This window comes from Carassius gibelio, chromosome A25, assembly GCF_023724105.1.
Source record: "Carassius gibelio isolate Cgi1373 ecotype wild population from Czech Republic chromosome A25, carGib1.2-hapl.c, whole genome shotgun sequence".
In the NCBI taxonomy this organism is placed as follows: Eukaryota; Metazoa; Chordata; class Actinopteri; order Cypriniformes; family Cyprinidae; genus Carassius; species Carassius gibelio.
The window spans coordinates 19,634,565-19,659,918 of record NC_068395.1 but is presented as its reverse complement, the minus strand read 5'-3'; the positions used below and the strand labels follow the sequence as shown (position 1 = coordinate 19,659,918).

At 37.3% G+C, this 25,354-nt stretch overlaps 1 protein-coding gene across 3 annotated transcripts in view; it reads right to left on the bottom strand.

The window, feature by feature from the left end:
* LOC127947393 (excitatory amino acid transporter 2-like) overlaps positions 1-24,953 on the bottom strand; it is a 53,606-nt gene extending 28,653 nt beyond the window's left edge. Inside the window, exons 1-3 of one of the 3 annotated variants that reach the window (XM_052544489.1) lie at positions 24,714-24,953; positions 1,437-1,576; positions 449-601 (exon numbers count right to left, since the gene is read on the bottom strand). In XM_052544489.1, the coding sequence (XP_052400449.1) occupies positions 449-601; positions 1,437-1,566 (283 nt within the window). In that variant the 5' untranslated portion in view covers positions 1,567-1,576; positions 24,714-24,953. The remainder of the gene's footprint in view (positions 1-448; positions 602-1,436; positions 1,577-24,713) is intronic. The other 2 variants (XM_052544490.1, XM_052544492.1) reach the window with 2 other exon arrangements.
* Positions 24,954-25,354: the final 401 nt, after the last annotated feature.

Genomic DNA, 25,354 nt, shown 5'->3' with positions numbered 1-25,354 from the left:
CAATATCGCGATCATAACCGAATGCGATTCATCTGTGATTATGATACAGTATCGCATAGCTTGTCAGCGAGCTACGGCTCTGTGTAGTAAAGTGCCGCTCCGTTTGAAAGAAGATGATGGACATTTACTGCTAATCACAGAACCGGTTTTACTGACGAGACACGCATGACAATCGCATGCGATTAATCGTGCAGCCCTAGTATACTTATTATAAAAACTATGGAACACAGTTCTTCTCACATCAGAAGACTTTTGGCATAATTAAATCAAAGTCATAAGCATATTTTGAAAAGGCCTATGGTTAAAATATGACGTCTCTTTCTCTCTCACTGTTTTCCACTACTTTTGTTAGTAAAATAACACACCTAATCATTAATCTCAGCTGAATTAGTTGTTTGTGGTTTCGCCCATGTATTTTACATTTCCAATCAAATTGTTGACAGATTACCTGTGATTAAGCTGGAGATGATTAAGGGAAGGATGAGCATTTTTAGCATCCTCATTAGAATATCTCCAGGAAAGGAAATAACCATGACAATGTTGTCATCGATTGGAGACGCTACACGCAGCAGCATACCAGAAACAGCTCCCAAAATCACACCTATGAAAGGAAAATATTCCAGAACATGTTTTAAATATAAATACAAATATATGGCCATATGTGATTCCAAACAAATAAATCACCCCACCCAGTTCCTCTGGGTCATAGGTAGGGAAGAATTTTTTTTTAAAATATGAATAGTTGCAATAATGCAAGACAAGTAGGCCTACATGAATTGGAAAAAAAAGTGTCTTATTGAGAATGCAGGTCCAGATAGTCATATATACCATCAACTATGGGACGTTTCCAGATATTGTGTTGTGGAACCATATCTGTGGAACAGAGGCATTCCATCCCTGGGCACAGTGCACTCTTCAGCATCCGTCCCAGCCACCACCTACCTTACAGTCTCTATGGCACTAACACACCCCTGCTGAGGCACTTTAGTTTCTAAGTTTAGAATCCTAAACAGAAGCTCGTTTTTTATATCCTGAAACACACACATAATTACACATTCATCACACTCGCCCACTCAAGATTTCTTCGAACAGCTATCCATACCATCCAAAGACCATCCAGGAATATATTCACCTATTCAAGTACTTCATTAATGCAATATAAAGATGAATTCCCCTGTTTTCACTTTGTATTCAACAGTGCTTCAGAAATATTCATTCCCCACAATGTATCATGCTTATTTGCAGAAAGATAAAATAGTAAAATGAATTAATATTAAACTTTCCTGTCACCTGCTCTCTACTGAGCCTCTGCTGTCCAGATAGCCGTTATTCAGCAGTAGCTCTGCTTTGCAGCATCAAACCATGCTATGCCAGCTGTGTTCTTTTCTCTGTCTACTCTTCTCTTTCCTCACTGTGGATTGCTGAACAACACTCACCCATCACAGTCAGTGTGAGCAGCAGGTTCTTGCGCAGCTTCTGGCATATTGTGCCCCATTTGGAGTTTGGCCTCGCCTCAATGGGTTCCAGGTGGCTTTCGTGCATCCTTACCTCCACGTGCTTCGGCATGTTTCCAGAACTACAGAGAGAAAATGACAAAAGTGTAAATAAGTAAATACATGGGATCAACATGTGATCAGTCTGACAAAATCCCAGTGTTATGTAGCAAGACTCTCAATGTGTGCTAGCACCAACCAATCATTCGAGGCATCCGCAGGTTCAAAATGCAGCCTTCATATCTGTCACATCAAACCAATCCCGATATTATATACTTCTGCATTAGCTTTCTGAACGGACATTTTATCAATATTTCAAACTCAGATATCTTAGGTCCAAAATTGGAAGCATACTGTCATCATTTTTGGACACAAGAAAAAGTAAAGACTGCACTCTATCTGACGAGGGAAACATCTTCTATTGCCCTTTCAAGAAAATAATTGATTTCATACTGGAAAAGTGGTTTTCGGAACAGGCATTACTATATGAATTACCCCTTTGATTACCACAGGGGTTCACTTGAACAGAATGATGTAACCGTTATTTATAGTTTAAATTACCCAGTCTGACACATTCTTTGACTACTGACTGATTTTGTGTAATCAGTCACTGCAAAAAAAAAAAGAGCTAATAATCAAGTTTTTTTTAGCTTGTTGGTAGTTAAAAAAGCAACAACAAAAAAAATCCATTAATACATTATAATAATATACTGTATATTATGAGTACTGTAGCTAAACACTATTGCTATAACATTTAATGCACTTCAATAGGGTTCTCAAATCCAAAATCAAGCTAATTTTGTCAGCGAACATGTAGAGTTTATGTCAGATATCAGCAGTTTCAAATGAGCTCTACATATCTCTGAAAATCCTGATTAATCCACATATTGAAATCTAAGCAAACCACTTTAAAATAAATGAACGAATAAATAAACAAACAAACTCATAATTGATCCTCATAATGGTACAAACATGAAAAAAAAAAAATTAAACAGGAAATTTAAATAAAACCATCTAGACCTAGAAAATGCATTAGAACTGCTTCTCACAGACACAAACTCCGATGTTCATGTTGGCTGATCATGTGTGATCTGATGTAATTGCACATTTTTAATTGGTTGCGTGTTGAAAGGAACTGGCAGCATGAGCATATTTGTTTGTCTTAATGAGACAATGCTGATTTCCCTATGGGAAGATCTCCTCGTCAGCTCCAAGGAACACAGATGGAGATCATGAAGTATTGTTATTTTTAAAGTAGAGAAAATCTGTCATCCAAATATCAAATGAACACCACTTTCACTAAGTTCAGTGTGTTGTTAACTGATATATGAATCCTGTTCTGTTTAATGGGTTATTACTCTCTTTTCTGTGAGGAAAATTCTTACACAATACTATAAAACACAAAGACATTCAACACAGAGACAGACAGATAAATGGATGCTGAAAGGGTTAATGTTATGTGAAAAACAGTAATCCATATTTTATCCATTATGATTATAAGTTGTTTGGCTAATTATTAAAAATACATTATCAAAACTAAAATGCTTAACAGAATCTGAATTATTTATTATAAATGATTACAAATATAATCATTGGAAGGAATGATACTTCTATTACACCTGTGTGGCTTATTCTTTGAGATTATTTCTACATGCAGCCTCTGAGGAGCAGCAGGGCATGGGACAGAGGACGACTGTCTATTGGACACACAAGGACAATCCTCACTCTGATGCACACTTTTTCTTTATGAAGCTGAGGAGAAAGAGCACACACACAAATTGCTTGAGCATATAAAACTAGCGATGTGCATGTGTGAAAGGAGTAGCCCATCACACACTCACTATATAGCACTCACTTAGATCATTTTCAAATTGCGAGTATTGTTATGCACGTATCCCTCCCCTAGCTGCGATACCAAGCCATTCCGTGTTTGTTTTCTTGTTTAAGTTTATATTTTTCATAGTCTTGTTTCAGTTTATAGCTTTCATAGTCTTGTTTCAGTTTATAGTTTCCTGAAGATGGTACTCCTCTGGTACTGCGTGGTGACTTCAACATCCACCTAGATAAACCCCAGGCTGCTGACTTCAAAACTCTGCTCACCTCATTTGATCTCAAGCTATTGTCTACTACAGCAACTCACAAATCAGGCAACCAACTGGACCTCATCTAGATGCCCTGTTGCTCTATGGACAACTCTTCAGTTGCTCCACTACACACCTCAGACCACTTCCTCATTACTGCTAACCTAGCACTTACTCCTGAAGCATCACACACTCCAATGCAGGTCACCTTTCAACGGAACCTACGCTCACTCTCTTCATCTCACCAATCTTCTTTGCTTTCATCCTTGCTTCCTGCACTTTCTCAGTTTTCAGCTCTGGACACGAACAACGCTACGGACACTCTTTGCTCCACTTTAACATCTTGCTTGGACAACTTTTGCCGACTGTTGTGTAGACCAGCACACACCATCTGCCCCCTGGCTGTCCGAGGTTCTCCGTGAACATTGCTCTAAACTCAGGGCTGCAGAGAGGAAATGGCAGAAATCAAGAAACTCTACCGACCTCAGTGTGTATCAGTCTCTCTTCTCTTCCTTCTCTACAAATATATTCACGGCTAAAACATCCTACTACCACAACAAAATTAACAGCTGTTGTGTCGCTCGGACACTCTTCAAGACTTTCTCTTTTCTTCTTAATCTGCCTCCACCACCTCCTCCATCGACTCTTACATCAACTCCTCTCTTCACTCTGGAACAGCTTCAAAATCCTCAGTACTCATCTTACTGGACCTGTCTGCTGCTTTTGACACCGTTAATCACCAGATTCTCCTGTCCACCCTCAGAAAGATGGGCATCTGAGGAAATGCACTCCTGTGGGTTAAGTCCTACCTCTCTGACAGATCCTTCAGTGTGTCTTTGAGGGGTGATGTCACAACACCTTGCTACTGGGGTTCCTCAAGGCTCAGTACTTGGACCACTTCTCTTCTCCATCTACATGACATCATTAGGATCTGTCATTCAGAAGCATGGCTTTTCTAATCACTGCTACGCTTATGACACCCAACTCTACTTCTCATTCCAACCAGATGACCCGACAGTAGCTGCTCGCATTCCTTTTCTGGACTATTGTAATGCTCTCCTGTTGGGCCTTCCTGCATGTACTGTCAAGCCTCTGCAATTGATCCAGAATGCAGCAGCGAGGGTTGTCTTCAATGAGCCAGAAAAAGCTCACGGTACTCCTCTCCTCATTAGGTTAAGCATCAAATTCAAAGTACTGATGCTTGCCTACAAGACGACCTAAATCTAAATCTAGATTAAAGACCCATCTCTTTAACCTGGCTTACACATAACATAATAATATCCTTTTAATATCCAAATCCGTTAAAGGATTTTTTAGGCTGTATTAATTAGGTGAACCAGAACTGGGATCACTTCCCATAACACCTGATGTACTTGCTACATCATTAGAAGAACGGCATCTACGCTAATATTAGTCTGTTTCTCTCTTATTCCGAGGTCACCGTAGCCACCAGATCCAGTCTGTATCCAGATCAGAGGGTCACTGCAGTCACCCGGATCCAGTACGTATCCAGACCAGATGGTGGATCAGCACCTAGAATGAACCTCTACATCCCTGAAAGACAGTGGAGACCAGGACAACTAGAGCCCCAGATACAGAAAAAAGACCTTGTCTCAGACAACCACCGGGACAAGACCACAGGAAACAGATGATTCTTCTGCACAATCTGACTTTGCTGCAGCCTGGAATTGAACTGCTGGTTTTGTCTGGTCAGAGGAGACTATATTCCTAGGTGGGCAGTTAGCAGGGGCTGGTTCTTTGAGCTGTATCTCCTCCATGATATCCCAGGTAATCAGGGCAATGATTACAGATGAGAGGAGTATGTTTAAAAGGGTATGGCTGTTGAAGGAAAGGTCATACTGTCTAGAGAGGCCGCCCATCAACTGGAATAGAGTTTTTCAATAGGATCTGGCTGCAGACATGCACTTACACTCTACGACACCTGTACTTCCGCAAGTGACATCACTTGCAATATTTTTATTTTTTTATTTACATTTTTTATCAATAGTAGTCAGGTGGTTAAGACAAGAAAAAAGAAACAAAATTACAATTGTCACCTGTACTCCCGGGTACCCGTGATGATCCTTGTAACTGATACAAAATGTGCATGTTGCCAATGGAAATGAGACACTGTGGAAGTTAAATGTTCAATCTAGTTTAGTACCATAACTTTAGCACCCTGCCAGACACCTGAAGGAGAAAAAGTAAAAAGACTTGCAAATCCATGGCCACAGAACAGCAGAATCTGAATACAATTTGTCATAAAAAAGAAATAATTTGCAGAAGTGCAGGTATCTGAGAGTGCAAGTCTGATGCTACTTCCCAATTTGCATATTAGCCATTCTAATCAGTATTCGAAAATAGAATTAGTATCTCCAAAATTGTAGTATGTTTAAATTAGTCAGAATCAGAAATAAGCTTTATTGGCAAGTGTTTTTACACACAAGGGATTTGTCTTGTTGTCAGAGGCTTCCGGTACAGAAAGTTCAAACACAGTGCAGACTTATTTCTATAATGTAATAAAACACTAATAATAAAGAGAATAGACAAAACGTTATGAATAAGAATATAGTAATAAAATATAGAGAAAAAGAAAATGTCAGTAGACAGAAATGTGAATGTACATATGTGCAGTTTTGATGAGTTATTTACAGTGCTGAGGTAAGTTATGTATTGTTCAGGTGGGATATGGACTGGGGGAAAAAACTGTTCTTGTGTCTGGCCATTTTGGTCCACAGTGCTCTATAGTGCCGGCAAGAGGGCAACAGTTCAAAGAGGGAGTGTGCTGAGTGTCTGTAGTCCATAGTGATTTTACCAGCCCTTTTCCTCACTGAAAGTGTAAAGATCTTGAAGGGTGGAAAGGGTGGCACCAGTAATCCTCTCAGCCTTCCTGGCTGTCCATTTTAGTCTCCTGATATCTGATTTGGTAGCTGAGCTAAACCAACCAGTTACATATGAACACAAGACAGACTCAATGATGTTTGAGCAACTCCTGTGTCAGGTTGAACTTTCTCAGCTGGAGAAGGAAATACAACCTCTGCTGGGCCTTTTTGACAATAGAGTCTATGTGAATGTTCCACTTTAGGTCCTGAGACATGGAGGTCCCCAGGAACCTGAATGACTCTACTGCTGCCACAGTGTTGTTTATAATGGTGAGTGGGGGAGTGCAGGGGGTTTCTCCTTAAGTCCACAATAATATCCACTGTTTTGAGAGTGCTGAGCTCCAGGTTGTTGTGATTGAACCAGACAACCAGCTTTTTAACCTCCTGTCTGTAAGCAGACTTCATGACCATAGATGTGAGAACGACAGTTCTGTTCTAGTTAAGTGTGTGAAGTGCAGATTAGAGCAAGTGTGTGGTGAGAGACTGTGCTTTTTGATTGCAGCTTCTGCCAGTAGGTCAATATAAGAACTAGGACCAGAGAAAATGAAAATGAAATGGCTTCACTCAGCCAGCTTCCAGTGAAGCACAATATAGCAGAACTTGAAAAATCTTATTTGTGCAGGTGAGAAGAAGTTCATCCGTTTTTTAGGAAGGGATCGGAGATTCACTAGATGGATACTAGGAAGCACTGTTCGGAAGCTGCGCTCATGGAGCTTAACTATCACACCAGCTTGCTTTCCTCGTTTCCATCTAAGCTGAACAGGACCGCTGCCGCTCTGAGTAGAACATCCAACAAAGTATTTGAATAATAAAAAAAACTGGAAAATTCTGTCTGATGTGTGTTGCCTTAAGTTCAGTAGTTCACCTATGGTAAAACTTATAGTAAAATAGTGACTAAACACAGAACCAACAAACAAAAACAGCAAAAGAATAGTAGAGCTCCACACCATGGCAGCCATGCGAGGCACCATCTTGATGATTGTATGCCATCATAGTATGCCAAACATTCCCGGAAATTTCACATTATTTTTTAACCAGCACATTGTGTTATTACAACTCTCTAATTATTTTTTTCTTTAAAGATTTTACAGCCTACATTATACTCAAGGGCAGCACTGGGCAAATGAAACATGATAATACCACTGCGTACTCAGACCAAGTTCTATCACTACACTATTACTACTAATGCAGTATCCTGACTCGCTGCATCAATTATGTGAGCTTTTTCATTCATGGCAAAACACTGCAGGACGTGATGTAGGCAGCCCAAGATGTGAGCTACAAAACATTATTTTTATTATTTTTCGTTAAGAAATGCAGGTGCAATCAAGCTGTCAATATTAAAACTGTGTTCTGTCAATTGATTTAAATAGTAACACCAGAAGAAAATGTGTTCCCTAATCTAAAATGTTACTATAGAGTGGTGTATCAGGTAAAACTGCAACTGAAATATTAAAATTCTCTACCTATGATAATTTACCAACTATAATAATGCAAATTATGCATATTCTAATCAGATATGAGGTTTCAACATTTTTGCTGTCTTCAGAAATGGCAAGGAGGACAGTGTGTTCTTTAAAAAGAAGAGAACAGAAGGCAAGCTGGCAGTGTTTCAGGATGACTACTGTACCTGTGAGTATGAGGGACTGAGAAACAACAATAAACAGAGAAAGATTTTTTCATAGTCATCATCATCCACATCCACCGTGACATTTTTGGAGTGCTGAAAAGTGTGGGGACATTGCCAATAATGATATAAACCTGCCAAAGTTCACTCTGAAGGCATTGTTCAGGTTGTTTGTTACTCATGTAGTGTGTGTGTATGTGTGTGTGTGAGTGTGTTTGAGAGAGAGAGAGAGAGTGAGAGAGAGAGTGTCTGGTGCTCAGCAGGCGTGGACTGGCCATCACGAGAACCGGGAGAATTTCCGGTGGCCTGGCAGGTGATTTGGCCCACTGCCCTGTATTTATTATGCCAATGCATGCCTGTTGTATGTGTTGGCATTCTTTTTCTTTTTTCTTCTTCTTCTTCTTCTTTTATTTCTTCCGCTATTGAGTCTATGGCAGCCCACAGAACCACTTGCGGGAAAGTTGTGTAATTTGGTACACTGATAGAGGACAGTCTCAATACTAACCACAGTAAGTTTAGAGTCTGTAACCACCATCACTTGTCCAAATTTTCACTTATGTTTAATGCATATTACTTTTGAATCATAAGGCCAAGCCAAATGTTTCACTATTTTTAATTGATCGAAAAACGATACTTTTTAGATCTCATCCTAAGATGGTTTGTCTGATTCTCACCAAAATTGACTCAGATCATCTTTGGACCATGCTGGCAAAAAGTGATGGAATTCAAGTTGATTAGTCAAACCGTGACAGGTAACCAGTAAATCTGGGAAAATGAAGAGACTGAAAAGAAAAATGGAAGTGAGGGTACAATTCAAGAGAGAACCTTTTAATTATTTTGTATGGCCTTTTTTATGTATAATGGTAATGGCCATACAAAAAAGATCATGTTGTCTGAGGTTTCAAAATTTATTGTGGGTGTATGGGATGGCTACATGACTACAGTACATGAATATTTGACAAGTTCATGGCTATGAACCACTGTGAAAATGTGACATTATATGTTTATATAAAGATCATTTTATTTAGATGTTAATTTTATAAAATTATATTTTGTTAAATACAATACTGTATTCAACAAAATCAACATCAATAAGTTTTGTAAACACTGCAAGAGGTCAGCAACAGGACCAGCTCAACGCACACTTACACACACATATACAAATATTTGACCACACCAAGACCCTTGATTTTTTTACTTTTTATTTTTAATTGGCCAGTGGAATTATGCAACTTTTGTGCTTCGCTGATTCCTTAGCCCAAGCTTTCAGAAACAGACATTTTACTGTCAGTGATTACTGCTGCAATCAAAGTGTTAATGTGGATGCTTACATATAACTATATAAAGTAGGATAAGATTTATGGATACAACAAAAAAGCCAAAATAACAAATAATCCAAAATTACACAGTGTGACACTTAAGGCAAATCTCCATATCATTTGAACAATGCACATCGACCATGCGACCATCCACCCATTGGACAAAAGGTGAAAACAACACCAGGCTCAAATCAGCCATGTTTAGTCACTGTAAACTGGAGCTAAACTCTAGTGAATGCAGCTTTAGGGCTGCCCTCTCATACATTATACTACAAACAAACAACAGCACAGAAGTCACAAAAAAAAAAAAAAAAACATTAACAAATTTAATGCTGGATGAAATTAGAGAAACAGAAGATTAACTATATGTGACCCTGGACCACAAAATCAGTCTCAAGTGTCAATTTTTCAAAATTGAGATTTATATGTCATCTGAAAGCTGAACAAATAAGCTTACCATTGGTGTATGGTTTGTTAGTACAGGACAATATTTGGCCAAGATACAGCTATCTGAAACTCTGGAATCTGACGGTGCAAAAAAATCTAAATATTAAGAAAATCGCCTTTAAAGTTGTCCAAATTAAGTCCTTAGTAATGCATATTACTAATCAAAACTGAAGCTTTGATATATTTATGGTAGGAAATTTACAAAATATCTTCATAGAACATGATCTTTACTTAAAGTGCCCCAATTATGCCCTTTTGAATATTACCTTGCACCTTACACCTCATGCAGTGTGTCTTGTAGCTGTATGTGAACATAAACTGCCTGCAAAGTTGTGAAGCCGACAGTGCATGATAGATAAAGTCATTGTCACAAAAAACAAAAAACAGTTGGCTTGCAATCTCCTAAACGAGCTCGTAGTTTTTGTTATTTTTGGTCCTAAATGTATTATCGATGCTTCAAAATATTCTAACTGACCCTCTGATGTCACATGGACTACTTTGATGATGTTTTTCTTACCTTTCTGGACATGGACAGTATACAATACACACAGCTTCAATGGAGGGACTGAGAGCTCGCTGACTAAATCTAAAATATCTTAAACTGTGTTCCAATGATAAACGGACGTCTCACTGGTTTGGAACGACACGAGGGTAGGGATATGCCGGTATCAAATTTTCCTGTTGTGGTTAATTGATAATGCTTTTGTCACGGTATACGGTATTATCACGGTATTGAAATTTTGTCATAATACAGTATATACATTATATATAATACATAATACATTTTTGGTCATAATACAGTATAACAGGTTAAATGACTTTTTTTTCTTATAACAAAAATAACTAAACATTTAAAACAATAAGGCAATACAAAAAAATATATAAAAGTTAAATGTTTTACACATTAAAGTGCAAAAGAACTATAAAAACCGATAGGTATAACTTTACAATAAGACCTCATAAACCTTAGTCAATGCATTAACATTCAAGGCAAGGCAAGGTAAGTTTATTTATATAGCACATTTCATACACAATGGTAATTTAAAAAAAAAAAACGAAGAAAAATAATCACAAAAATAAAACAAGCAATTTAAGAACTTGAAAATGAAAATGATTTAAAACTTGACTTAAAATGAATTTAAGACAGTTTAAAAATAGAAAATGATATTTCCTCAAATGCAGTACAATACATAAATTATAGTGTAATCAGTTCGGACATCGCATAGTGCTTATTTAATAAGTGCACAGCTAAACAATGAGCAATAGATACATTTACTATAGAAGTTATTAATCTTTGTTAAAAAATACAAGTCTTAGCTCATGTTAGCTCATCAAATAACACAGTTGCAACTTTCAATTTTAACAATGTTATTAAATATTGGAATACCTAAGATTAATGAATGTTCAGAATATTTTTTTTCATTGGCAGTTTATGTTAACTAATGAAGCCATAATGTAAAGTGTGAAGGAACAATAAAAGATCAAAACACTTTCAAACAATATCTAGGGAATTTTAGTCCAGATTAAAAGAAAAAAACAAAGATTGTTTGAAGATAAATAGCCTATAGTCTAAATATTTCAGTAGTTGGCCATAGGGAAAACACAAATCTGAATGGTTATTTAAGATTATTTAAATATGGTTTAGAAAGTAACAGCTGCTTTATTTACTGTGTTTACAGGGTAAGGGCTGCATTTAGCATGATCTGCTGTCAGAGAGTGAATGTGCTTTCATTAAGCGTGTCTCTCACGTGTTCCTCCATGTGCTTCTCAAGCGTGCTTGTTTACATCAGAGTGCATGCGCTCTTTAAAGCAGCATACAGCGGTGTTGTGCATTTTGAGCAGCTGATCGGAATACTATTCTTAAAATGCATTCCAAATTCGGAATAATTTGTAATGTATATTTATTCACGGTATTTAGAAGTGCCCACGATAACAATATCGTGCATATTAATCACCGCAATATATTGCATTACCGAATACAAGTCTACATGATGGTGAGTTATTAATAACATAATTATGATTTTTTTCGGTGAACTATCCCTTTAAGTGATTTTAAAAGGGTCAACTCTGTACAGGCAAGCAGACGAGTACAGAACGCAGTGCGTTAAATTGTACATTAAACATATTCCTCCTATAGAAAATCATTATAAATAAAACACATAATGTAGCTTAATGGACAAAGACAGTGATATAAACGAGCTGTAGACAGTTTATTCCATATGGAAACATGCTTAACGCGAAACTTTGTGTGTTGCGTTTATTCTGGGCTCACCTGCCAGCCTGTACATATAGTTATGTATTTTAATAACGCAGAGAAGCATATTGAGTTTGGCCTTTATCATCTTAGTCCATTATGCCACATATTGCGGTATGTGAGGAAAATACTATATATATATTAATTATATTAAAGGTGGGGGGGGTGAAATGCTATTTCATGCATACTGAGTTTTTTACACTGTTAAAGAGTTGGATTCCCATGCTAAACATGGACAAAGTTTCAAAAATTAAGTTGTACGTTTAAAGGAGTATTTTTGTTCCAAAAATACTCCTTCCGGTTTGTCACAAGTTTCGTAAAGTTTTTTTCGAGTATGGCTCTGTGTGACGTTAGATGGAGCGGAATTTCCTTATATGGGTCCTGAGGCACTTCTGCCGGAAGAGCGCGCGCTCCCGTATAGCAGAGCACTGAGAGCACAACAGACTTCACTGATCAGAGCGAGAGCATCGCGAAATGTCACAAAAGAAGTGTGTTTTTGGTTGCCAGGGCAAGACGACATAAAGTGGAACTTAGTAATTTTCCAAAACCGCTAAGCAAATATATGCAGTTTCAATACATACTACTTAGAGACGTCCTGCTGTAGTCGTTGCTGCTGCTGCTCTCGTTCAGTTTCAGCCTCGGGATCTGATTCTGGATCATAAATTTAAGCAGAATCTGAATTCAGCTAAGCTAAGCTGAATGATATTGAGTGGAAATGAGCATTTCACCCCCCCCCCCCCCCCCCTTAATGAACTGTTTATTTAATTTGATATTTTAATAGCATCTAAATACATTAAGCCATGTTAAGTGTTTATGTTTTTCTACAAGAGACTTTGCGCAAGCATTCATTATCTAGTGTTCTGGCCACGGATTTGTCGGTCTTGTCTTTTTCTTGCAGGACCCTGTACGTTTTAGTACTAAATTAGGTTTAATCACCACCACAGCGTCTTGTCTCCATTGGCAACACGCACGATTTGTGTCGATTGCAAGTGATGTCACAGGAAGCGGAGAGTGCAAGTAGCGATTGCAAGTGACATTGTAATTTAGTTTCTATTTTCTTGTCTCCGCCACCTGGCTACTGTTATACAATTTTGGAAAATTCAAACAAAAAGTAATAAAAAATTCAACAAAATAAAAAATAAAGACTGCAAGTGATGTCACTAGCGGAAGTGCAAGTGTCTGAGAGTACAAGTGCAAACCTGCAGCCAGACCCTCTTGCTTGAAAGATCAAAGACAATTATTTATATAACTCTGACTGGATTCGTCTGAAAGTAGAAAAATCATATACACCTAGGATGACTTGAGGGCGAGTAACTTATGGACTAATTTTCATTATTGGGTGATCTAACACTTTAAGTACCCAATCCAGAACATCAGATAATTAGGATTTCTTGACAATTTCACTTTTTCCACTTTTAGGATTTCACAGACTCCTCTCAGTTTAAATTCCCTACCAGGCATCATTTGGAAGCCGACACGACTGTAGAGTGTGTGTGTGTTTTATGTGACTCAATGCAATGCCAAAGGAGGCCAGTGAAAGGTATTCACTCTTTTTGTTTCTCTCTAACTTGGCCAGGACCATGTGAAGTTTCCCAGCTACCCATTTTAAGGCTTTTGTCCTACCCGAAAAAGTGGCAGTGCCCCCCTCTTACTCCCCTGGGCAAAGATTTGGGTTTAATCTGGCATGGAGAGGGGTGAGGAGGATGCCAGCTCCATTCAGCCCACTGATGTCATGCATATGCCCACCGTGAGAGAGCAGCGGATGGACTTGGAGGGGGGCAAAGACCCATTCTCCTCTCACTCAATCCACTCTCTATTGGGATGAATCACTCTTTCAGTAATGGCAGCACGCTGTGAGGCACAACTGATGGCGATTACCCCAATTTTATGCTACCTTCCAGAGGAGAAGATTCTCTCTCTGACTCTATTTCTTTCCTGTGTCTCTCTCTCTGACAGCTATTACAACCTTTTGGCCCTTCTTCAATCAAGCACACACACACACACACACACACATACACGGCTGTCATCAACAGCTAATTAACATAATAAAAACTGGAGTTAAATATAGATTAAATATACTGAAACACCTAAAATAAAAAGAAAACATCATTACAGCAATACATGTAAAATCAGTAATCTAATGACATGATTTGTACAATATACATGCAAGCTTTAGACTAAAAATTTTGGTAACACTTACTATGAAACCTGTATTTATAATACATTATAACGGTATTCTTAAAGCATTATAATGAATGCATAATGCATTATAAAAAAACCTTATAATATGTTTTATCATCTCATTAATATTTATTAGAACAGTTTTAATATATTATAATATTTAATTATTTGTGGTTATAGCTTTTAAGAGTATGATTATTTATAACACAATGAACATGTTGCATCCACTTTTACAATTAATTATATTTCTCGTTATAATATACTATAAGTCACATATCTTGTCATTTTTCTGATGCTACTTTACTTAAAGTGGTCAAAGCCCACTTATAAGTAGAAATAATAATAATAATAGTAATAATAATAATAATAACGACAACTTTTTTTTTTTTTCTCAAACAGCCATAAGATCAGATACCATATCATAAGAATATGTAGTATGACACATTTGCTTTTAACTATTTATATTATAATATTAGTTTGATTATTTTGATGGTACCCTTTAGACGGCTGTTGATAAGTAACACTACACATCAACTAGCGGTCAGAAGAGTGTAAGTATGTCTGCTACTGTAAATGTATGCTAACACTTTATTTTGATGGTCAACCAACAGATAAACTGACATTAAGTGTCTTTGGAAGTACACCAGCTTATTCTACCATACTAGATTCTACCATTTTTGAGCATACTAATACTGTAAATGAGAGTTAGTTGGCATGTAGTGGCAAAGTTGCTTATAGTCGATTGATTAAGGGGACCATCAAAATAACCATTTAAAACACTGCACTCACATCAATTAATTAATATTAGCTCCAGATTTAATATGAAATCCTACTCTGAAACTTATAACCACAAATACGTTAGTATTATGAGGTATTATAACTGATGTTGATATAACATAACATATTTTTATAATCCATTATGCATTCATTATAATGCCTTAAGAATACCCTTATCATGTATTATAAATACGGGCTTCATAGAAAGTGTTACCAATATTTCCTATGCAGACTATGCAGTAAGTCTGAATAATATCAGTGCTGATCTAATATATCATGCTTGGATTGCTATATTTACAGCAAAGTTCACATGACTGGCCATTATTGTAGGTTCTGTTCCAGAATCTGCATGGAAATGTGTGATCTTACTGTGAAATCTCTCTTCAACAATAATTGTAATAATAATAATTGTGGTCAAAATAGCAGAAAATAGCACATCTATCATTAGCATATTGTCTAAACCAGGTTAAAGCCACGAGTCACGACTGTGGTGACATAAGCTCTTACACACACACACACACACACGCACACACACACACACACACACACACACACACACACACTGACGAGGGTCAAGACTCAGGGCAACAGTGAATGTCAAATCCAGAGGACACAAACGTATATTCCCATCAGGTCAAAACTAATAGCAAATACAAATTAGCATTTGAGTTTTAAGGACTGAAGCACACTAACAATGCAACCCAATACCAAATTAACTAGATTATGTCTTAAAACATACAAATTCAAAACATATTGACCAATTAAGTAGTAAAGTAAAGATCTAGTGGGGAAAGTAAGCACGACTGTATAAATCACAAGAATATTCTGGATCATTACATGTCTCTCTCTTGATTCTGATTGTTTTTTCTTCATATTTCAACTTTATTTACTTATGTAGCAAGCAATCATGTAATAAACAGGATAATATACATCCAGCTGCTGTTATTGCAGAATAAATCCTTTCAACCCTTTGTTTATCCCTTACTTTTTGCCTTACTTGTCAGTAAGTTTACATATATTAATACTTTTATTAATACAGTTGAGCTGATAATAGTTCAAGTTCAAAAATAATTTGACGAAATGAATATTTAAAAGGATTTAAATTAAAATTATCACTTTATTAATTTTAAATTGTTCAAATAAATTAATAAATGATCTTGTATCTCATATCAGACACACTCAGTTCAGTTTCCTAATGAGCTAATAATCTGAATCAGGAGCCTTAAATAAGGACGTCATACAAAATGTGCAGAGCAGTGAGCATAAACTACTAATGTATACATTTCTCCACTTACGAAACATAACAAAATAAGTGTTTTATTGTAATTTCTGTAGTTTTATTCAGTACCAACCATCCCCATAATTTTCCAGGTTTTGTAGGAGCTGTGAGGTCAAATATAAGCACATTACTGACCCATATGTGCGCTCTATCAGTGTGCATGGGCGCACTCTCATTGTGCACGAAAACACATTCTGCCTGTAAAGAGGGAGTGATTAGGGAATTGTGTGTTGTGCACAGGTTTCAGATGTGATTTGTAATGATGTGTTCAAAGATCATTCTGGTTGAAGGGTTACCAGGCTCCCATTCATCTATAGTGAGCGCACAGAGGGGCACTGCAGGGGGCCAAGGGCCATTACAGTCTCTCCCTCTCTTTCTCTTAGTTTTTTTTTTTTTTTCACATGCTTTGTCTGTCTCTTTGACTCTATGCTTTATGTCTTCTCTAGTTCTTCTCTTTTAAGTCTTGTACACTTGTGTTTTCTCAGATTGCACAAAGCTTTTCTAGAGGAATATTCCAGTATTTTTCAATCTAATGTTTATGGAGGTGATTTGTGCAAGGATTGAGACCAAAAATAGTTCCCTCGTGTATGTGAATTTAGATACATTTGTAAAGTAAACATTCTTTTAAAGGGGTGGTTGATTGTGATTTCACTGTTTGAGCTTAACAATATCTGCAAAGTTACAGCACTGAAAGTTCAATGCAAACTGATATATTCTCTTTTAAAATTCTGGCAGTTTAATGCAGGCCTACAAAAACTCCTGGTAATGACCACAACAAGCTTCTTTCCGGGTCCGTTACATCATGAATCCAGATAAACCCCAACCCCGTTTTTTCAGGTCTCACTACACCAGTAATTCATAACCAGAAGAGCATAGACTACAAGTTCAATAATATAATAGACTAACTGAAATAAACACAATTGTCAGTGCTTGTCAAAACATCCACTGTCCAAAAATGTCTCCTGAAGGTTCAAACCTGTCTTTCTTGCTGACTCAATTTGTAAGGAGACTGACTGTAAAGATGTTTCCTGAAATCTGTAATCATTCGTTGATGTACATTAAATTCTATGACAATTATGTTAAATAGCATTTTTATCAGAGCAGCCATAACGAGGGTATGGTATGTGGAATACTACTGAATACTTTAATCAGATTTCCTCTGCTCTGATTAAAATGTGTATACTACTGGATGATGGCTCAAGCCATGTTCAAAACACAGCGGTGTAGAAGATGACAGGATCTGAGGAGTTCATTCTGACTTAAGATAATGTGATCAACAGATCATTATCATAAAATACAGGGTCATATGAGTTTATTTTGAGATCATATCCAGCTGACTGCACATCATACATTATATGCCTATTACACAGCTACCCACCAAATAAATATGTGAACATGAATTATTGATTTGAGTTAAATTAGTTCACAATATCTGCTATATATCAAAGCTTTTATTAAGAAAAACATTTTTCTAAAATGAATGCTAGGGGGAGGGATTGAAACTCATGATACATAGCAACTTCAGAGACTGAATTACTATAGGATATGTGTCATTGTTTTATCACACTCCAGAGTCTCATCCCACACCACACTGAGCCAACACCAACACTGGGCCTAGCTAAACTGCTTTCCACCATTATTTTACTACCCAGTTGTTTTATCCCTTAATCAATCTTAGTTTTATCCTTAATCAATCTTTAAACTGCATGTAAACAGAACTGAAGAGGTTTGCTCATGTCATCATGTAAACATCATAATTGGATTAAATCCATGATTCTTAGCAATATTATTGGTTATTGGTAATTATTGGTGTGCGTGTATAGGTAGCCAACGAGTTGTGCTCAGCTAGAATGAAACGCCGTGCATCTGTTATCTGACTGTAGTGAAGAGCAGCATTTGATCATCTCAGTCTGAACCTCAGAGGGGCTCATTAAATCAAGCACCCATCCCCCACATGTCCACACAGAGAGAACCAGAGAAAACAAAGCGGACAAGCAATGAAAAGACAATAGTGGATACTGACAAACCTTCACTTCTGCATGTAACAAGCACACACACACACACACACACACACACACACACACACACACCATGAACTCACACCAGAGCAGTGGGCAGCCATATTGAGGCAGCACCTTGGAATCAGTTGGGGGTTTGCTTCTTGAGCAAGGGTCTCACCATTAAGGGTGAAAAGAGCACTGGTTATTCACTCCCCCATGACAATCTCTGCTGGTACTAAAACTTGAATCCCCAACCTTCAGGTTACAAGTCAGACTCTCTAACCATTAGGCCATTTAAGGTATAACACACAGTTGTATCACTTATTACATACCCTCTCACCACATAAATATGCAGAAGACATAAAAAAGATAAGGGCTTGGCTAACTAGACAATTATTAACGATCACTCTCCGTTTCGGATCGTCTGTTTGACATTCAAATGGAACCTACTATAAAATTTAACCAAGTGTTTTGAAAGCACCAATCACTTTAATAATGGTCCAGTAGCTGAAACTGATTTAGTTTAATTTGTATTTATGATTTATGATTACTGCTGTGATGGTAAGATTTAAACATAGCTTTGTTAGATTGTCAATGTGTGACAATGTCACACTGCAGGCAGTGCCACTCACTTCACAATCACTATACTGCAAATAATCAATGTCAAACATGTCTGCTGGATTGAGCTGAAACCTCATATAGACCTCATATCATGACCTCTGGCATCATCTGCAAATCAAAACGCTGGATCTGAAAGGCATCAACTCTTTCAGGAAAGATTCAAAGGTTCTCTCAGAGACAAAGAAACCGTCTACTGCAAGTGCTTAGCCTTATTTTGCTAAGCTGCTACGCTAAGGTATTCCAAGGAGAAACAAAGTTTGCAGTTTGGAAACAGGAACAACGACCACAAGCTTAGTGCCCCATCTTCAACAACAACGTCAGAGCCTTCTCTTCAGGGATCCTTTTCCTGCGTGTTCCAGATAATCTTCGGAAAAAACTTCAGAAACTTCACCTTCAAGGCTCCTCTATTTACCTATCTGCAAACCTGCAGGAACGTCTCAATGTTCAGGAGTTCATCGTTCACCAGTGCTATGTGTTCAAGACTGTGGATATGACTCCTTTCTTTCCACTCTAGCGTGGCTCAGGTAAACAAGTCGAAACAAGACGTTGTGGCCCAGACTCAGCACATGATCAGGCAGAATATCATTCTTTCCGCAGACTGTTGACATTTGTGTGTATTGTCAGTATATGATTATCTAATTTTCATTAGATTTTATATAACTGATGCCAGTTAATAAAAAAAATAATCTTTTAGTATTTTTGTTGAATTCAGAATAAGGTGCATTTTATTACCGACAAAGGAAATATAATTAATCTTTCCATAAGATAATGTGTAACATCCATAGAAACATCCAACTCAGTCACTTGCATCTATCAATTATTATTTTTTTTTTAAAGTTACTCTTGTCTTTTCTTTTGTTAATAAAAACCATTTTATTACACTTGTATCTTCTGTTTTGATAATTCAGTAAGAGGCTCTACAAGTTAACGATATCTCTGAAATCCTTGAGATTGGTCAGACTGCAACTTGCTCCAATATGTGTAATTCTTATTTCTTTAACAATCTTCCATGATTTTTCTTTACTATCAATGTGAAATTCCAATCTGGTGCCCAGTAAAACAGTATACCCAAACCTATTATTAATATCAATATATAAGCCCAAATCCATTACACTGGCGGTGCTACTTTGATCTAAGACCAATACATTTAGTGGCAGACCATGTGAGGCTATCTAACATTAAAATCATTACTGTACAACTTTATTTAAAGGAAATGGTAAGATTTAAATCTGGGGGAAGTCTTGGCCTAATGGTTAGAGAGTTGGTCTTGTAACCCAAAGGTTGCCGGTTGAAATCTCATACCAGCAGGGAAAGTGTTTGCACTGCACTCTTTCCACCTTCAATACCACAACTGAGGTACCCTTGAGCATTTTTATGGGATAAAGGCAGAGCACTAATTCTGAGTATGGGTCACCATACTTGGCCCCAGGTCATGTAACTTCTTTTTTTAAAATGATCTGTGAGTGCCATTCAGATGTCAGACAATTGTGTTTACAATGCAAAAATAAGTATTTCATTCTTATGAAAATATATAAACATGCTGAAGTGGGCTTGAGATTATGTTTAGCCCCTATAACTACACTACAAATGCCCTCAAATAGAACATAATCATGGAGTAACACAGAATACACAAACATATGCTTTGAGGTTCATAAACAGTACAATTAATAATGCAACATGTCTAGGCTATTGTAATAATATAATTAATATAAATTATAATATAATAATATAATTTTTAATTTTAAAAATTATAAAATTAAATTTCACCCATATAAAATATGTATGCGTGTAATATATTGTTCCTGTGGCTCAGTGGTAGAGCATTGCATTACAAGCGAAAAAGGTTGTAATTCTCAGGGAGCACACATACTGGTAAAATGTATAGTCAGTCGCTTTGGATAAAAGTGTCTGCTAAATGCATAAATATAGTGTAAATGTAATTTATAATATGAAATGAATTAGGGATTGTTCAATTCTATTTAATACATTTTTGTAAAAAAAAAAACATTTTGTAAGTTTTAAAAACAGACTTACTTCTTATCTTATCTTTCAAGTTTAAGTATATTATTATATAATGCTATTTTGCTAAAAACCACAACCTTATGATGATCAGATACTGTAGACAGACAGACAGACAGAAAAACAGATAGATGGACAGATAGATGGATAGATAGATAGATAGATAGATAGATAGATAGATAGATAGATAGATAGATAGATAGATAGATAGATCTTAATTAAGCAGTGCATGCGTGCTGAGCCAAGTTTCCCCACAAAAGGCCTCTGTGTGGAGTTGTCCATTCAGACACAAGCAGCTCTAGCATCATGCCAAGAATTAAGAAATAATGGAGGAGTTTAGAGGCTCCGTCCCTGTTCACAGGCTCCCTGAGCTGGGAAAACGTTAGTGCAGCGTTCAGGAGGGCCTTTTAATTGTTTTCTCATCCCTCTTTTCCATTGGTTGTTTAAAAGGCTCGGGGCTGACAAACAGGCAATGAACGGATTGTTTTGTGTTCCGTTGGCCTCAGCCGGAGGTGAACACAACGCACCCCTGTGTTCCCCCAGGGGTCCTTCGGAAAGGGGGAGAAACAGACAGAGATGGAGGCCCTCCGGAAGCTGATGGAGATGGTCATAGGGTGCCATTATGAAGGCTGCCATTGTGTGTGCTTCTGAGATTCTCATGCGTGTCCGTTAAGAGAAGACGAGGGTGATAAAGCTCTCTCGGATGAAGTGAGTAACGGCTCTGCGCTCCCACACATTCACTTATTTACAAGCTCAAGAGTGAAATTAATGCCCCGTGATCTCCGACACAAAGATACTCACAAAGCTACCTTAAAGGGCTTTACGAGACTCTGGTGGAAATGGTGGCTTTGAGGCGATGAGAAGGTTCATCTTCTGGGGTTGGGGAGGGGCACCAGCAGCATGGGACTGGATACGACTGCCAACAAGGGTTGAGGAGAGAGAAAAAAACAGCCCTCTTTCTTCCAGTTTGAGATCTATGGACCCGAATGTTAATCTTGTTGCTAACAGCTACAACATGTACAAACTGTAGCATCGACACACTGACTCACATCGTTCGATTCTGATTGTGTGTGTTGAAGAAGGTGTGGCTAACTTTACAGAACACAACACTGGACACTTCTGCAGATGATTGTTTCTGTTCATTCGCTCACAAAGATTTCAAATCAGGGAGCTCACAGTTCCTCTGACAGACTGCTAAGACAGACAAGTCAACAGTCCCGTCCCTCACGCAGACCTGGAATTCACCGGTGGATCACAACAATCACAATTATAAAATGATGTATTTATCCCACTTAGTAATGGCTGTACACATGATCCTGAACGGAGCAGGTCTGATTTAACTATATTTGATCATGAGCTACATAAGACAATATGTTTTGATCCATATTTGATCATGAGCCTTTATAATAAAAACAAGATTGCATACAAACAAATAATTTCATGTCTGATTAAAGCATGCAGTGATGTAGTTAAACACTGTGGAACGTCACACAGATAGATATCTACTGTCCGGGAATCCAGCTCTGAGGCTATTGTCTTGTCATGACCAAATTTATTTGAAGTCTACATAGGCTATGGAGAGACGGAGATGGAGGAGGAAGAAAGGAGTGATGAAGAGCACAGAGAGAAACAAGTTGGATGGCACTTTGGCAGCACAGGCGCGTTCCCAGGAGGATTACTCAAGCCTAAACACACACACACACACACATACATACACCCACACACACTCTCTCTGCCATTCTTTCCTTCATGTTTTCACTTCTAACACCCCTTAAGCTGTTTTACATTTCTCTCTCACACCATATATCCACTATTTTTCAACATCCAGCTTTCCACATTTATTAGTCTCATTTCTTCCTCTTCAGTAGTCTTCTGTGAGCATGTGAGTAGGTTTCTATGCTCATAGTATCCAAAAACAAGCCTACCCCAATTACTCAGTCTTTACCTTCATTCATTTCTCCTCTTCCCTCAGGCCATCTACCTCATTAAATATTCTCCCCACTTTGCAATAAAGCAAGTACAATACTCAACTATCCATACTTAATATTTATATGTATGCTATTGATTATATATATTTACATTTACATTTAGTCCTTTAGCAGTCACTTTAATCCAAAGGGACTCACAAATGAGGACAATGGAAGCAATCAAAAAAGTGCTATAAGTCTCAGTTGGCTAAACGCAGTACACGTAGCAAGGTTTTCATTTATCTATGTATTTATTTTGGAATCATATAATAAATCAAATGAAAACAGATAGAATAGAAAAAAAATAGAGCAAGCTAGTGTTAGAAGCCTTTTTGTTTTTTGCTTTTGTTAAATGTATAATAAATAAAAAGAAAACAAATAGATAGAAATACAAAATATTAGAAGCCAGTGTTAGATTTCATTTTTTTAAGAAAACAAGCAGTTAGTAAATAAATAGAGTGCAACTCAAAAAAATTTTTTTATAGAATATATATCTGACATATTTCACAATCCCTTGTGTAGTTTGTATATAGCACATCTGAACATACTGTCTATTGTCTCTTTGTCTATTGTTTTTACATATGTTTTACATTTTACATATACATACATATGTTTTTTTCTCTGGCTTTTTACTTGTAAATCTCCAAGACAAATTCCTTGTGTGTGTAAGCACCCTTGGCAATAAAGCTCTTTCTGATTCTCTTATATGTAATAGCATATACATTCAATACAATACAACTGAATATAACTCCCACGTTCGAAGCAGACATGCCTGAATTATTATTATTATTATTATTACTATTAATATCTGGTTACACTTTGTTGAAGAGGAATTTACAGCATGCTCTATTTCCTTGGGGATATCCTTTACATTGATTTTTCCTGAGCACACCAACCCCCAGCCTTAATTTCACCCCCATCACACCTGCCTTCACGGCTAGCCTTTGGCTGAAGGCTCTGATACGACATGAGTGGGGGAGGATTTCACAAAAAGGTCTCCATCTGACACAGAATACTTCATAATCTACCACTGTATTTCCAAATCAAAGTATGAAACAAGCTGCAAAAATAAGATCCCCTCTTTTTAAGCTTCAAATTCAACCTGTTTGTGTAGCGTAAAGGTTTGAATAAGAATAGATTCTATGGTGACAAACACATTTGTGCGCACATTATGCATCTATGCTCACACACACACACACACACACGCACACACACACACACAGGTCCCTTAACACAATGAAAGGGGGACTTGTAATTTTGCCACTCAGGAGGCTTTTGAACTCCAACAGAATGAACATAATGGATTCTCTGCATGAAGGCTCTCTCACACATCTCCTAAAATGTAATAAATATATCTATAATAAATACTCACACCTAAGGGCTCCAGATCTTACTGAAAATGTATGAAATTTCTTGTTTTATTTTTTCTTTGTATTATTACTATTTTGCTGTACTATTCTGAGAACAGTTGAATGACTGATATCTCTTTATTCTCTTGAGTAAACTGCGCATTTGATAACAGGTGAATGTAGCCTACATGAGTTTAATGTTCTTACAGCTCAAAGAATAATTCAGATGCTTCAACCAGCTCATACAGTCATGCAAGAAGAAAGAAAGAAAGAAAGAAAGAAAGATCCCACGAGCAATTTCAAACACATTACATTGATCGCATTAGTAAATCTTAATGCAAGTATGTATCTATGGTTACTATATGTATCCACTGATTTGAAAACACACACGTGCAATCTAACCTAAACAGATCTCACCTGTCAACCTGGAAGATTCAGGAACGGGTAATTGTTGGTGTTTTCTTCACCTTTTGCTCTCGTTCTTTCATGCACTTTGGTGAGATGTGACGCGTTGGTAGCGCGCAGCGGAAAGAGACGCGCGTGCAGCGTTCTATTTGGATAATCCGGTGTTCCGAGCACATCTACGATCACAGTGAAGGAAGACTACCTCAGTGAGAACACAGGCGATGTTTACACTCTTCCCGCCCCGCCTCACATCAACCATTCCTCCTATCTTCACACTCTAAAGTGGGCTACCTTTGAGTAATTCCACTCACATTCATTACATGAATTGACGTTCGCGAATTGTTTAATAATTGGCATGTAGGCTACCACAGTTAACTGACGTTTCATGTAAAACAGCAACCCTTACGCAAATTTATTTAGGCGTATTGATTACTATTTGTATAACTACAGTTTTACAACAAATACCATGGTTAAACTTTGGGAAATGTAGCAAAGCCATGGTTAATTTGTGTTTACTATGGTTTAACTATAGTAACCATGCATGTTTTTTGGATTTATTTGTAGTAAAAGCATGGTTAATTAATTTTAGTAAGGAAATGGGTATGTTTAGGAATGTTTGATCCGATATGGAAGAATGGAAAGAGAGCAGAAAG